This window comes from Anastrepha obliqua, chromosome 2 (assembly GCF_027943255.1).
Source record: "Anastrepha obliqua isolate idAnaObli1 chromosome 2, idAnaObli1_1.0, whole genome shotgun sequence".
NCBI classification, from domain to species: domain Eukaryota; kingdom Metazoa; phylum Arthropoda; class Insecta; order Diptera; family Tephritidae; genus Anastrepha; species Anastrepha obliqua.
In genome coordinates, this window is record NC_072893.1 from 134,036,183 (window position 1) to 134,050,059 (window position 13,877).

Sequence of the window (13,877 nt, forward strand, 5' to 3'; positions counted from 1 at the left end):
TTTAGACCGCTAAAAGTTAGCTGTTAACAGAAAAATTCAATTTGTATAGTCGACTTGTTTTGCAATTATTAATAGAAAAAGGAATTAAGCGTCACGTATGGGACATCGAAACTTTCCTTTCCGTTATGATTAATTTCTTATAAAAAAAACGCTTAACCAAAAAAATGAGTATGTAGTTAAATATAGCGGACCATACACTATAACTAAGAACAGAAATCTAGTTTCTATCTGATAAACAATAGCGGCAGCGACCTCGCAAAAAGTTGTGTAAAGACTAATGAAAAAAATGAGACATACTCACTACAATTTTTGTAAATTATTTTAGATGAGAACATAATCTCACTATGTACGTGCAATAATATATAAAAAATGCATATTTGTAAAACAGTTCAGAGTTCCACTTTTTCATGGAATGCTCCAAATATAGATGTAGAAGGCATGCACAACTGACTAGGTTGGGGGTAATCCTCAGGGGGGTTTTATTTTAAGCACTTTATTGTTGCTCGTTGCTCACAGGATGATAGAATAATGGAGCAAATAGAACTGCTCTAAAGTCTGATGTATACAGTGGAATCAGATGTGGATTTAAAGTCGAAATGCCTTCTTTACGCGTTTGTACAATTACTTGGCGCCATGTGTAATTCCCTGCTGTGTTGTAAATTCTTGCAATAAAGTGGGAGTTCTGATAAATTATGCAATTGTTTGTTAGTTTGCAAACATTGCGGTCTGTTTCCGTATTTTACTGGGTTCACTTTATCGCCATTATGTAAATTAGATTAAGGTAAACTTTGTCTCTGTTTGTATTTAAGAATTGAGTTAAATTCGAAAGGGAACTTGGAGCAAAGAGCAATCAAAAAGTTATTATTAAAAATATTAAATTATTTTGCCCAAGTCCCGACTAGGTTCTGTCTGTGCTGTGCAAATAATTGATAAATGAAATATATATATATACTTAAATATTGAAAAGATAAAATAGCAACACATACTTACGAACGTACTTAATAAATATTCGACACGTTTTTGAGCTAATCCTTTAATGATTATAAAGTATATTAATTTTTATATGTTTACGTACAAACATGCATACAAAAGACTTGGACGGGTTTTTATTACAATCTTGATATAGCTTCATTCATATGAGGGCTGGTGTCAATATTAATTTTTTCCATTTCTGAATCAATTAGCTGAGAATCATCGGATATGGTTTCTATATCAACATCTTGGTAAAATGTTTCTAATTGTGCCGATAAGTTTTCCGTGTCCTGCGAGTCTTTTTGGCAATATGTCGTTTCGACAGGGACATCGTGCGTTTTCGTCATTGGAAATGTGTTCAGTTGAAATGTGGTGAAATGATTTTCAGTCTGATTAACGTATAAAGCGCAGTCTGCATTATCAACGGCGAAGCCTAAATTAATTCGCCTTAGTTCCGTTTTAATTCCAATTAGTTGAATGAGACATTTTCCAAACGATGGGCGATCATCTGGCTTGTTACTCCAGCACTGTAAGAACAGTGAAAACCTACGGATATTTGAATGGAGATTAAAACTGAGTTTCAATGATGCATACACCACGTCCGTAGCTAAGTACTTACAGTTTATCTGGGCAATTTTTGGGTTTTTCTAGTCTTCCTCCGTCCTTTACATAATTTAGAGCTTCGTAGTTATTCCTCCCGGCATATGGCTGTTGGCCGAAAGTAAATATCTCCCAACAGAGTACAGCAAAAGCCCACACGTCAGATTGTGTTGTGAAAACGCCATCACTTAGGCTTTCTGGAGCCATCCATCTGACTGGCAAAAGACCTTCGCTTTCTTTGCTATAGTAATCGCTCTTGTAAATATCGCAAGCTAAGCCAAAGTCACCAATTTTTACAATACGTTTACTTGTGTCATAAGAAGATACTAAGCAGTTACGGCAAGCGAGATCACGATGTACGAAATGCATATCTTCTAGGTAGCTGCATCCTTTACAAACATCAATGCACATGGAGGTTAGATCTATCAAGTGCAGAGAAGCAACGGACCTCTAAGAAAAAAGGCTTGATTGTTGCAGTTTTAAATTCGATTATCGTGAATAAATACATACGTTTGAGTTTGGTCGTGAATCGCGTAAATAACGCAGTAAGTCTCCTCCCTCCATGTGCTCCATGACTACAGATATCGACTCGGTATCGAAGCAGATTCCAATAAGTCGGACAATATTTTCATGTTTGAAATTGCTCATTAGTTGAGCTTCCTGCAACAGCTCTGCAAATTCGCTGGCACCCTTTCTCAGACTCTAAATAGTCAAAACATATAAGTTTAGTTTGGTTTTTTTAGCTATAAATTCACCTCGAGCTCACTTTAATTGCTACTTTTTCCTGTTGGTCGCAGTTTTGATGTTTTATTAGACCTTCGTACACTTCGCCAAAAGCGCCACTTCCCAAAAAATTCAATATTGTTATTTGATTCCAGTGGAGTTGGGGCAAGAGGGCGATATCAGCATCACTTAAAGGCCCTCCAGTGTACAATGTAGAATGACTTGTGGTGGAAAAAGCTCTATTATGCGATGCCATGAGTTGCTGGTGCTGCAGTGTTGATATGTTGCTCCATATACTTGGGCGGCTCTTTTCAAGCAACTTTTTTGCCTTTTGGCGTCTTACATGCACTATTTTATTAAGCACTATTTAGATTAAATTGTAAACTTAAAAAGGGAAAAGAAATAAACTTACATGCTCTTAATAGAACTAAAATGAGTACAAATATGGAAACAATCGCTGCCGGAGTTATGATTGCCAACACTAATGAGTCTCTTTTTTCGGGGGATACAAATGGCTCTAAAATTCGTTCACTATCCATGCTATAAGGTCCCCAACCATATAATTCATTTCGCGCGCGCACCCGAAACATTAACAGCCTTAGTATGTATATTTCTCGAATTATGCAGCTTAGTTCGGTGGTATTACACGTAACTATCCATTTATCTTCAATCGGACTCGGTTCTTCCGCCCAAAGTGTTTGGCTGTGACTTGTTATGGAGCCGTTCATATAGTCTGGGTATGTCAATTGACTTCGTCTTATGCGTTTAGTTCTACGAGCTTGTAATGCCTCCAAGGAATACTCCGATATTGGTTCCCCATTACCTGGAGCAGCTTCCCAAAATATTCTAAAAACGTCGCCTATCGTATGTTCAACTTGTGGCTGGCCGGGTCGTCCTGGAAAGTCACCCAGTGTTTCATACACAAAATGCTCGTTTGGCACTTCTGGCCATATATAGGGATCTACTAGGGTTTCGTAAAATATTTCAAGAACAAATTCATATTTAGTTTTCGGCTCTAATTCTGGCACAACTATTACGGAAGAGTTTTCCGTAATATCAATACTGAACTCATTGTCTCTGTTTACTTCTTGGCATGCCAAAACTGCCCTAGTTACGTTAGAAGAAGTAACCCAACTCAATGTCAAATTATAGGCTGTCTTTTTCACTAGCAATAGCCGAGAAGGAGTTTCAAAAGTCCTTACAATAACCGACGGCGTTGTATTAAATTTTTTTTCTGTAGAGAAAACATCCAACCACAATTTATACTCCTGTGAAGGTTCTAAATTCGTAAGGAGAAAATTCAAATTGCTCAATCGCTTCTGAGCATCTGAATCAGAGTTCTTTTCTTGCCAGTGTAACTTATACCACACTTTATCGCAGTTAGGTTCCTCAGGTACATTCCACATCACATAAATTTGAGATGGATTAATAGCATACGCAGTGAAATTAAGAGGTAAAGATGGTGTGCCAACGCCTGTACGGACTGTCATAACCTCAGAATACCATTCATCTAATTTTAGTTTTCTTTGATAGTACGATGATAAGGCCAGTTGAATCGTGTACTTTGTAAACGGCATAAGGTCTGTTAAATTTAGACTCTTTTCGAAGGTTGAATAACTGCGCGACACTTTGCTATTATCTGTAATCAATATGGTATATTTTAAGCCTGGAATCTTCAACTTGCATTTTTCCTTGTCTTTTACTTGTGGGAAAATCATAGCCATATAACTTTCACCCACATCAATGATCTGTGGTTTTAACAAGTTCTTATTTTGCAACAGCATATCGTAATCCGGAAGAAGGCATTCGTGCGCTGGATAATGTTGGTAGTTATACGCCTTGATATTTTTAATATCCGTATTGTTTATTTGATATTCCAAGTTTTGTTTTCGTGCACTGTATGCGTAAATACTTTCGTTTTGCAACACGTAGATGTAGCTATTATCTCGGTCAATTTGGCTTGTTCCTTTTGAGGTATATGAAAGTATTGAGTTTTGAGACATGCATAAACGCCTTTGAATGTCATAGGTACAAATGATACCATTGTTATCTATAAGATTAACCGTCTCCAATTCTGGCAATGAAGAATCAGCAAACATTTTGTGAAATTTTGAATTTTTGAACGATATGAATGTGGAATTACTCAGAATGTGCCCCTCAAGTGAATAAATATTCGCTTTTGTGTCAAACTCTAACCAAATAAGAATATTTGAGAAAGGTAAAATCATAAGGTCTTTTACGGTCTTCCCTCGTTCGAGTGAAAATATTTTATTTGGGGTCATTACTTTACCTTCGAACTGGCACAAATCTAGTTCATATATTGAGACAGAATACTCATCTTCTGTTTCTAATTCGGCCCAGTATACTGTTCGCTGAATCCAGTTGACGGTCATAGATAGTACGTCGGCTCGCATTCTTACCAACTTGATTGGCTTAAAATCAGCTGTAAGAGAAATAAGCTCTACATTTTCATTGACCCACAAAACACGTCTCTCACTCTGTACAACTGCCATATGTTCTACTTGACTGTTTGTATGTATTAATACATTATGCATATTCAAGTCCAAATCATATTCAGCAATAAATTCACTTGTAGCATAAAGAAATGCTGGTTTGGATTGAGGATCTGAATTGATATGAATTTGAAAAGTGCTCCGTTGGCTTCCTTTTAAAAACCCTGGCATGAAAGACTGTACTTCGAAGATATACGTCTCCCCAACCTGTAAGCCATCTATTGTTGTTTCGAAGACTTCTTTGTTACTTGAATTATATATTTTTTCGTCGTGCAGCTTATCTCCAAGCCAACAGTATATTTTATAGCTTAATTCAGTATAGGGCCTTTTATTTTCAGGAGCATTCCACCGCACAATTGCGCTAATGTTGGAGTTTGTTTCAAGTGGATCTTTAAAATGTTGAACAAAAACTCGCATTTGCTTAGGCGAGGCTAAATTAGTAGTAGGTGCAAGAAGTTGCACACGGGTGGCTGGGCCTATGCTCCAGTACGTGGATGGTGTTATGGAAATATTAAAATTTGGTTGTAGAACAAGAGTTTCACCTATTCTTAAAAACGAATCGTTCGTCTTGAAAATGATGTCTTTTTTGCTATTAGAATCATTATATTGTAAAAGTATGTTGTAAAATGTTGTATGATTTTCTAAAGAATTTACTGCTTGCCATTTAATGATAAATTCGTCTGTGTATGCTTGATTGATGTGGATACTTTTACTATCAACGGCTTCAGGGACAACTGAATGGTCATTAGTGGGTATATAATCAGGCCGCAGAGTAATGCAATTAATTTTGCTTAGTTGTGATAGTTGAATCTGAACTTGGTTAGTTAAATTGCTTGTTCTTGCGAAAATAATTGTATTCGAATTTAATTTTAACCACATGAGACTATCAATTTCATGTAAATATTTTAATGAATCCTTTCGAATGTCATTTTCTAATATTTTATATTGTAAATCATCTGCAGCCACATCGGTGCTTGTTCTGAATAAGTTAACCTCACCATCGCCTCTCCGAACAGCCCAAAAGAGGCGTTTTCCTATTACATCCAAGGCGAAACCGCGTATCTCATCGTTGTCTGTGCTGACATGGTAATATTCATATTCGTCCGTGTCAAGAGTGTCGCCCAAAGAGCGTCTCACTAATCTCACTCCTGTCGAGTAGTAGATATGCCCGTTGTATACATCAACTGCGATACGTTGTGCATCGAATATGGATAGCAACTCACGTTGACTGCCATCTAAGTTCGCTCTCATCACACAGTTTCTCAGCGTATCTACCCAATACATCTTGCCACCACGCCACTCATATGCAAAGCTCACTGCATTTGTGGCTATAAATGAGCAATTTATCTCAGGATTCATGATGTTTGCACATTGCAAGCGATTGTCCTCAGAAATGTAGTACATTGTGGCATTCAACTGCATAAAATCTTGTACGTTTTCCATTTGACCGACCTGCTCTACATGTTCACCGGTCTCATTCATTTCGTAAACACCATTCATGCTTGCCAGTAGAAATTTGTACTCCCCAAAAGGCCAAGTACGCGTTAACAATGCTTTGGACCACACGCCAAGTGTACTAACAGCAATGACACGAACACGAAACTTGTACAAATTATTCGGTTGTAATTTTTCTACATTGAAGTATGTTGTCTTTATATTGCGTATATTAAAGGCGCTATTACTTGCCACGTCCATTATCTCAAGTTCATAATCCCAATTTTTCCAAGCATATCCGGTCTGGTATTCGTCCAGTTTTGGCTCATTCCAAGTTATTTTGGCCATACTTGAAGTTACTAAAGCATTCAACTTTTCTGGGCTTGTTGTTTGCACTGGTTGTGTTTGCGTAAGCGCATTTTGTCCCTTTTTTGCCATTGGCAAAATATTCCAACACCATTCCAACTCCCTTACAGTCCATATGTCGTATTCGTTTGTATTGAAGTTCTCTCGTACTAGATGTGTACCATTTGTGGCTAGTATATGAACTCCATTATACCAGAAGCTAACAATGCGTTGGATATTAATGGATAGTCTCAACTGAAGATTTTGTACATATTGCCCATCATAAGAGCTTTCGTACAAATCTTGGTCACTTGTATTGTAAAATATTATTAGTCTCCTTTGAAAATCATTTGAGAAGTGACCAACGTCCCTCTCAACTATGGGCTCTGAGTAATTAGTGGCCAGATTAGTTCGAACAAGACTACCATTTTTGGCCCAAAATAGCCAGCCATTTATGGGATCTACATTTAATCGCTCGACGGGTAGTGTTATATTGCTAATTATCGTACCCTGAAAGTTTCCATTGAAATCTGTACAAATGAGTCGCCAGTTCCCAGTAAGAGTCTAAAATCCAATAAAAATATTCGTTTCTGAGTCAAAGATAAGAGTTTTATATACAAATTATTCAGAATATACCTGTCCCGCAATGAAAAGTCGCTTGTTTAACCAATCTACGCTAATCTTCTTTGATTTGAATTCTTTAAATTTGTCTAAGGTGGGAATCGCGTACGTTTGCTTATCATCTAATAAAATTCTGCGAAAATGATAAGTTTTAGGAAAATAAAAATAAAAATATTCTCAATTTAAAATATCTTGTACCTCACGATATTCCCCGAAACATCTACAACGAAGAAAATATGTTCTCCTAAGAATGAGTATATAGCAAAATCATTTATGAGCTGATCGTTTTCAAAAACCAGTTCGGTATCCGTCAAAGGCTCAAAACTTTTGATTTTAATGCTGTATTCTCCGGCTATAATCGCCAGGTCGATATTATAAGAATTTCCATATATAGGCGCATCTTTCGTTTTGACAAATGTTTCAGCAGAACGGCCTTCTCCCTCTGTATTAAACATGGATAGTTTTAGTGTGTAATTCGTAGAAGGCAACAAATGGGAAAACACAAAGTTTCGTTTATCGGACGACAAAGTCTTGTTGTAAACAATGGAAAATTTATGTAGTTAATCCTTTGTAAGTTTTTTATCACGAAAATACCTGCATGTGCGACGAATTAGCGCTATCCAAAGATAAAATATAGCCTTTTAATGGGCCACAAATAAATACTCCTGGTTCCCAAAAGACGCTGATATGATTATGATCCAAGGACATTGCTTCTTTGAATACTGGTTTTGAAAGTGGAACACCTTTAGCTGTAGTTGTAAACGTTTCCGTAGCGCGCGAATACACAACTTGATTAGACAGTTCACCTAATTCCAGTTTGAATCGAAACTGAAATGAATACCAGTTGTTGACTAAATTTACTTAATTACTTTACGTAACAGTTTACTAATCATAGCAACCTTATAGACAGTAAAGGGAATGAACTCATCAAACAGTTCGCAGGCAAAATGTTGGTTACAGTCGTAATTCACCAAGTTTCTCCAAAGTTGTGGCTCGGATATATTCCCCACAACATGTTGAAATTGTATGTGAACGCTCAACTGATAGTTTGCGAAGAAATATTTGGGCAATACAATGTTCCAATGCAACATTAGTGTATCTGAGTTATTAGATATTTTTATAAAGGGCTTTTCCAGTTGTATGGTTGATTCCACAATTTGTTTTTGGCGGTCCCAGTATAAATTTTGGCTCAACTCGCATGCAAATGTGCACGGCAAATCAGTACTATGTAATTGTGTTGAAACCTGGTAAGAAGGAAAAAATAAGCGTGGGAATTAAAACCGAAGCCCAATAAATACACAACTTCCTGAACCTTATTGCGAACACATACTTACACATATTTTCTGACAAGTTTCAGAGTTTGCTAATGCTTCCCTCCATTGTCCACATCCTTTTATGCACTGTAAGAATCGGTATTCATTTTAAATTCTAAATGCACTCCTAGTAGATACTCAAGCACATGTACATACATATATTCGATCGGGTATACATATATGTATATGTATGTGTATGTATGTTTATAATATGCGTGCGTGCATGTAAGAGTTCACAGGTGGGGTTGCAAACTTAAACTTCTGGTGAGTCAACAAAATGAAGAGGGGAAACTCGAACTTCTACTTTTCCCCGGTTACGTACATACAAAGCATGAGAGGGTATGTGGTGCGATACAAAATTGACGGATATTGATTTGTGGTGCTATAACACATTTGGCTTCAAAGTGATTAAATGTTGGGATGAATGGTGTTCTAAGTGTTTATATGTTCAAATTTTAGAGTATGTTTAGGTTCTCTGGTTTCAAACCAGCGTTCATTATCCAGGTGAAAGTGAATAGTAGCGTGCAAACGTTCAGCTCAATTCAAATTATATACTTACTCTCGACTTGAAGCATGCGGGGTGATCGTTTTCCTTGCCGCAAGCCAACCCATATTCATTTAAGAAGTCAGCTGCCTTTGAAATAGATAATAGATAGAAGATTTTTTTAGTTTTTAAGGAAGTAAAATAAATTATATAGATACATTAATTTATAATTTTTTTCCTAGCACCTGATATGCAAAGTTTTTCAAACTGGAGTTGATTTCTAGTACTGCTTTGCTTCGACAGCTATGGTTTCACAATTGGATTTTGTCTATTTTGATAGAAATATAAAATAGAAAATCTACAATTTATCAAAATGAGTTTTATTTCGCTCGAGAACCGTATACAAATAACTAATAATCTTTCAACATGGCCCCAAATAAAAAATAGTTGGGCAATTTGTCTTAAAAATTCAGCTGGAAGTGCGCTTACCGTCAACGCATCGAAATACTTTAACAACGTTTTTTAATAACGATACTGATGCTACGTGCTTTCAACAAGGCCAGTGAAGCGATCAATTTTTTGCGAACGAAATTTCCGGGAAGAACAATTTCCCGACATTCTGTAGCAATTTAGCCACCACGGTCGGGTGATTGAAGGCATTATTTATAAGACCTTAAATCACTTAAATTAATTATAAGTACACCCTCCACTTCATGTTTATGTCAATAAAGAGATAATCAGTTTTCATTAAATACTCGTATGTGTTTAATTTAAATTTAAAAAAGAAAATTGTACTTGAAAGACTTTGTATATCAACTGCGTTTTGTGTAAACATAACTCATACCTACATAGATATATTGGCACTCAACTAAATGCATTTTTGTATTATATATAAACTGCACATGCAAATTTTCATCAAAAAGCTCATTTACTTCACTAAAGTCCGGAGAATTTATTTGTGTACTGAGTGTTGTCGTTTCTTTGAAGGTAATCACGCGCATATACTACTGTCGGGCAGGTAATTGTTGTACTGAGAAATATCAAGACTGAAAACTCCGATCTGTATACTGAAATGTTTATTTAACAGTCGCGTTCCATTTTTATTTGATTGCAAAAACCTGACCTGAGTAAAACAGTAAATAAATAGTCTTTAATTCCAATAATAACAGTTTAACACTCGACCTTGAGCAGAATTCTACGACAACTCGGCCGGTTAGTTCCTAATATTGTACATATGAATGACATGCATAATTACTTATAATTTTCGTTTAATCCCTTTAACTTACAACCAATTTTGTTTATCGTTCCTATTGCATGGTAATATTGCTTTTTGATACTCACTATCAGGCTGTGATAACGACTCATAATTAAATATAGCCGAGTTATGAGTATGTAAAACATGCCCATATGCAGATTATACTGCGATCCTATTCAATTCGGCCATATAAATTAATTACTACAGATTACACATTCTATTCACTTGCTTTGAAGTATAGGATTACCTTTGTATTTAAAATATATGTACAAATATCAATATAAGTATATAGAATATATGTTTATGTGTACATACATACATATATAGCTGCATGTGACGTTGATACGACAACAATAATAAAATTAGCGTACATAAATGCCCACAAAAGCGAGTATCAAATGAACAAAAGGATGGCAGTGTATATGCATACATTTAAATACATACATACATATGTACGTATGCACATCCGATGAAAAATCTTTCTTCACGTAACCTTGCCTCATTGCCTAGTCCTCATTGTTGGACACAAATGACGCTACGATTAATAGTGTAGAGATTACTTACATGTATATGGAGAAGTCTAATCGAGTTATCACCTTGTAGAATTGAATACACAGAAGAACATATGTATGTACGTACATTAAATGTAATAACTAGACTAGCACAAGTGTTCAAATGCTTGCTGGATGCCATCCAATGAAGATGTGCTCCAAATTTCTAATACAGCAACTGCGGCAGTGTGGCTACTGCTGCTCACATTTACTCGCACATGCCCATACATTGTACATATCACATGTATTCTTGTATGTGGGTTGACCGTTATAATTGGCGAAGAAGACCTGGACACTTGCGTTCGCACATACATACTCGTATACTATTCGCAAACTCACATACTTTACTAATTCAAACACGTCCGCAAGGCATAGCTGCGTCGGAAAGCCTTAGTTTTGATATGAAGAAGCTGCTAATTAGATGTTAATTTAAGTAAACAATTAGTACAATTTATTGTCAACTAATTATCTGTTTTTGAAGGAAGGGCAATTGAAGAGTTAGTGTTGGAAAGTGTTGCGTACGTTGTAGAGGGGAACTTTATGCTAGTCAATAATTTAGCAACTTTTTGGATTGGAATTTTGCCGCTAATGGAAGTTGCTTATTGCGGCGTAACTGTGGATGTGTAGGGTACGCCTCCGTAGTCATCTTTGGCCAAGTATTATAGGAAGCAATTTTTCTAACAATAATTTTAAATATGTAACTCTATTTTGGAAATGTGTGGTAAACAATTACAGTAAGACATGTAAATATCGTATGTATGTACTTATAATAAACCAAGTGCCTACTCCCACGATGTAATTTGTTATGCATACGTATGCATATGTATGTATAGCTGTACCTGCCTTTTATATTTACTTTTCTGCGATTTTGAAACATCAATGCTTTTTAAAGTAGTAATTGCTAAAGTACTGGGTACAGTAGGAAACTAAATCGATTTACATACATACATATGTATGTCATAAACTCACTTCGAGATTGCAGTGCGTCATGCATTCTTCAATTATATTTTCGATTGTCGCATTTTCGGTAACATTTGTACCAAAAAAGCTTTCGTTTCCTTTATTGCTATTTCCAGGTGTAGAATTCCTTTTCCCGTCTGTGGATAAGTTGAGTAGATTTGGGGTATCAATTGTGACTTTGCCACTAATTTCTATACTGTCAATTGCTGCTACAGATTTGCTTGTCACTGGATATTCATTTGATTTGTACATATCACATTTAACCACCAACACCAGCAACAACAGCCAGTAAAATGAATTCATTATTGATGCCAATGAAACACCGGTGAATATTATATTTGCACGTTTGCAGCTTGTTTGACGAGTATTATGCGGTCGCGTCGCCGCCACTCTCGCTGCAGTACTCATTTTTAATTGCTTTTGCGTCATGATCTATGTATTGATGTTTTTCCCTCTGCTCCCAGGGTTTTGTTTTTTATAATGTTTATTTTGTATACATATAAACAGAGCACGCAGCGTCCACAGTTTTAATATTTTTTGGTGCATGCATTTATAGATATGACCTTATTCACATACATACATATACCCATATTCATACGATTATATTTATAAAGGGGATACAAAGAGTGAATTTTATTCGAAACCTTGAAGTTTTCGGTGGTTACCAGAGCAGCGCGCTAATTGTTTTCTTCATTTTTAATTCAGCCACTGTGTATGTATACATACAAATACGTATTTTTTTTATTCAATTCATTTTTGTGGCATCAATTAAGTCTTATTAAATTATTGTATATGTGAGTACAGTTTTGTTCTGTATTAGACTTTTATTCCACTTAACTATGTATATACATGAATGATTATTCAAAGGAGTTTTGGTCTACATCTAGATTGATTTTTCGTCAAAACTCTCGGATTAATGCATAACTAATTATAAGCAAAAAATCCATATTTTGGTCAGGGGTATTAATGGATTAGCAGGCTTATATAATCACAAATATCACTTGTTTTAAGAAATTGTTAAATCGTGAACGCAGAACGTTTCACTTTAATTATTCACTGCTGCAGAATTTTTAATAAATTAAAACTTCAGATAGCGATTGGAGCTTTGTTTAAACACCTATGTATATATGTATTCTTGTGAGCTCAACATTGATGTTTACATATAACGTTTGTATACAATGTTCATTAAATGAATACGCGTGTCTAATGGCTTTTATTTAACAAAAACTGCTTTAAGCCTTATTGTAGTGCTCTCATACAAGCCACGCTCAAATCACAACTGATCGGTCTAGCCGAGCTTGACGCTTACTTGTAGTTCACATACATATGTACTCGTATTTTTATATCTTAAACAAATAGCCTCAGAGCCAGAATATCATATCTCATTTCGCATGCCTAGAGCTTTTCGATACACACAAAAAAATATGTGAATTTTTACACCAAGTATAATGCAAAATTAGAGATATAAATTTAGATTAACTGCAAAGCACATAAGAAATCAAAAAATTCAAATCGTAAACGGTTTTTGGTTATGTTTATATAAATTAATCTTTTATAATCTTGAAATAACTATACATATACAAATAAATATAAACATTAACAGATGTTAAGACCGATCCTCTCTTCAAATTTCTTGTATTCGACTTAACGTTATCGCACAAATGAAGCCCTCAGAAATAAATTCTTAACTTTGCCATTGTTGTCGGGAGGCGATTTCTATTAAAAATTAAATAAGTAAATATTATATTTAGTGGTGGCTAATTCATATGAAATTATTGCCATATTATAGGATAATTACATACATATGTATATCTTCACGTTAACTTTTGTAGAATGTTGATTGCAAATACAGTGCCAGCTCGCTAATCCGAATTAATGATTGCAGACCCTGATTCGGATTAACGAGATATTCGGATTACTGGATGTGCTGTTATTATGCTTATAATTCACTATATTCGAAAATAAAACAAAAGCCAGGATTTCAAAACAAATTTATTTTATTTTTATTAATCAACAATGAAAAAATTAAAGATTTTTATAAATACATATGTACATATGTATGTATGTATTTACATATTACGTTTTTTTTTAACGTAGGTAATTAGT

At 35.3% G+C, this 13,877-nt stretch overlaps 2 protein-coding genes across 10 annotated transcripts in view; one reads left to right on the top strand and one right to left on the bottom strand.

Annotated features, from left to right (window-relative positions):
* Window positions 1–13,877, top strand: part of LOC129237986 (uncharacterized) — a 32,334-nt gene that overhangs the window by 12,481 nt on the left and 5,976 nt on the right. The gene's annotated exons all lie outside the window — the stretch shown is intronic.
* On the bottom strand, window positions 1,018–13,032 carry LOC129237985 (protein sevenless). The gene is made up of 12 exons (XM_054873001.1): window positions 11,781–13,032; window positions 9,081–9,155; window positions 8,543–8,608; window positions 8,108–8,452; window positions 7,803–8,036; window positions 7,407–7,738; window positions 7,224–7,341; window positions 2,708–7,151; window positions 2,339–2,643; window positions 2,083–2,274; window positions 1,592–2,022; window positions 1,018–1,518 (listed from the first exon to the last, which is right to left on the bottom strand). Exons 1-12 carry the CDS (start codon window positions 12,198–12,200, stop codon window positions 1,110–1,112), a joined length of 7,371 nt encoding a protein of 2,456 aa, XP_054728976.1. The 5' UTR covers window positions 12,201–13,032; the 3' UTR covers window positions 1,018–1,109.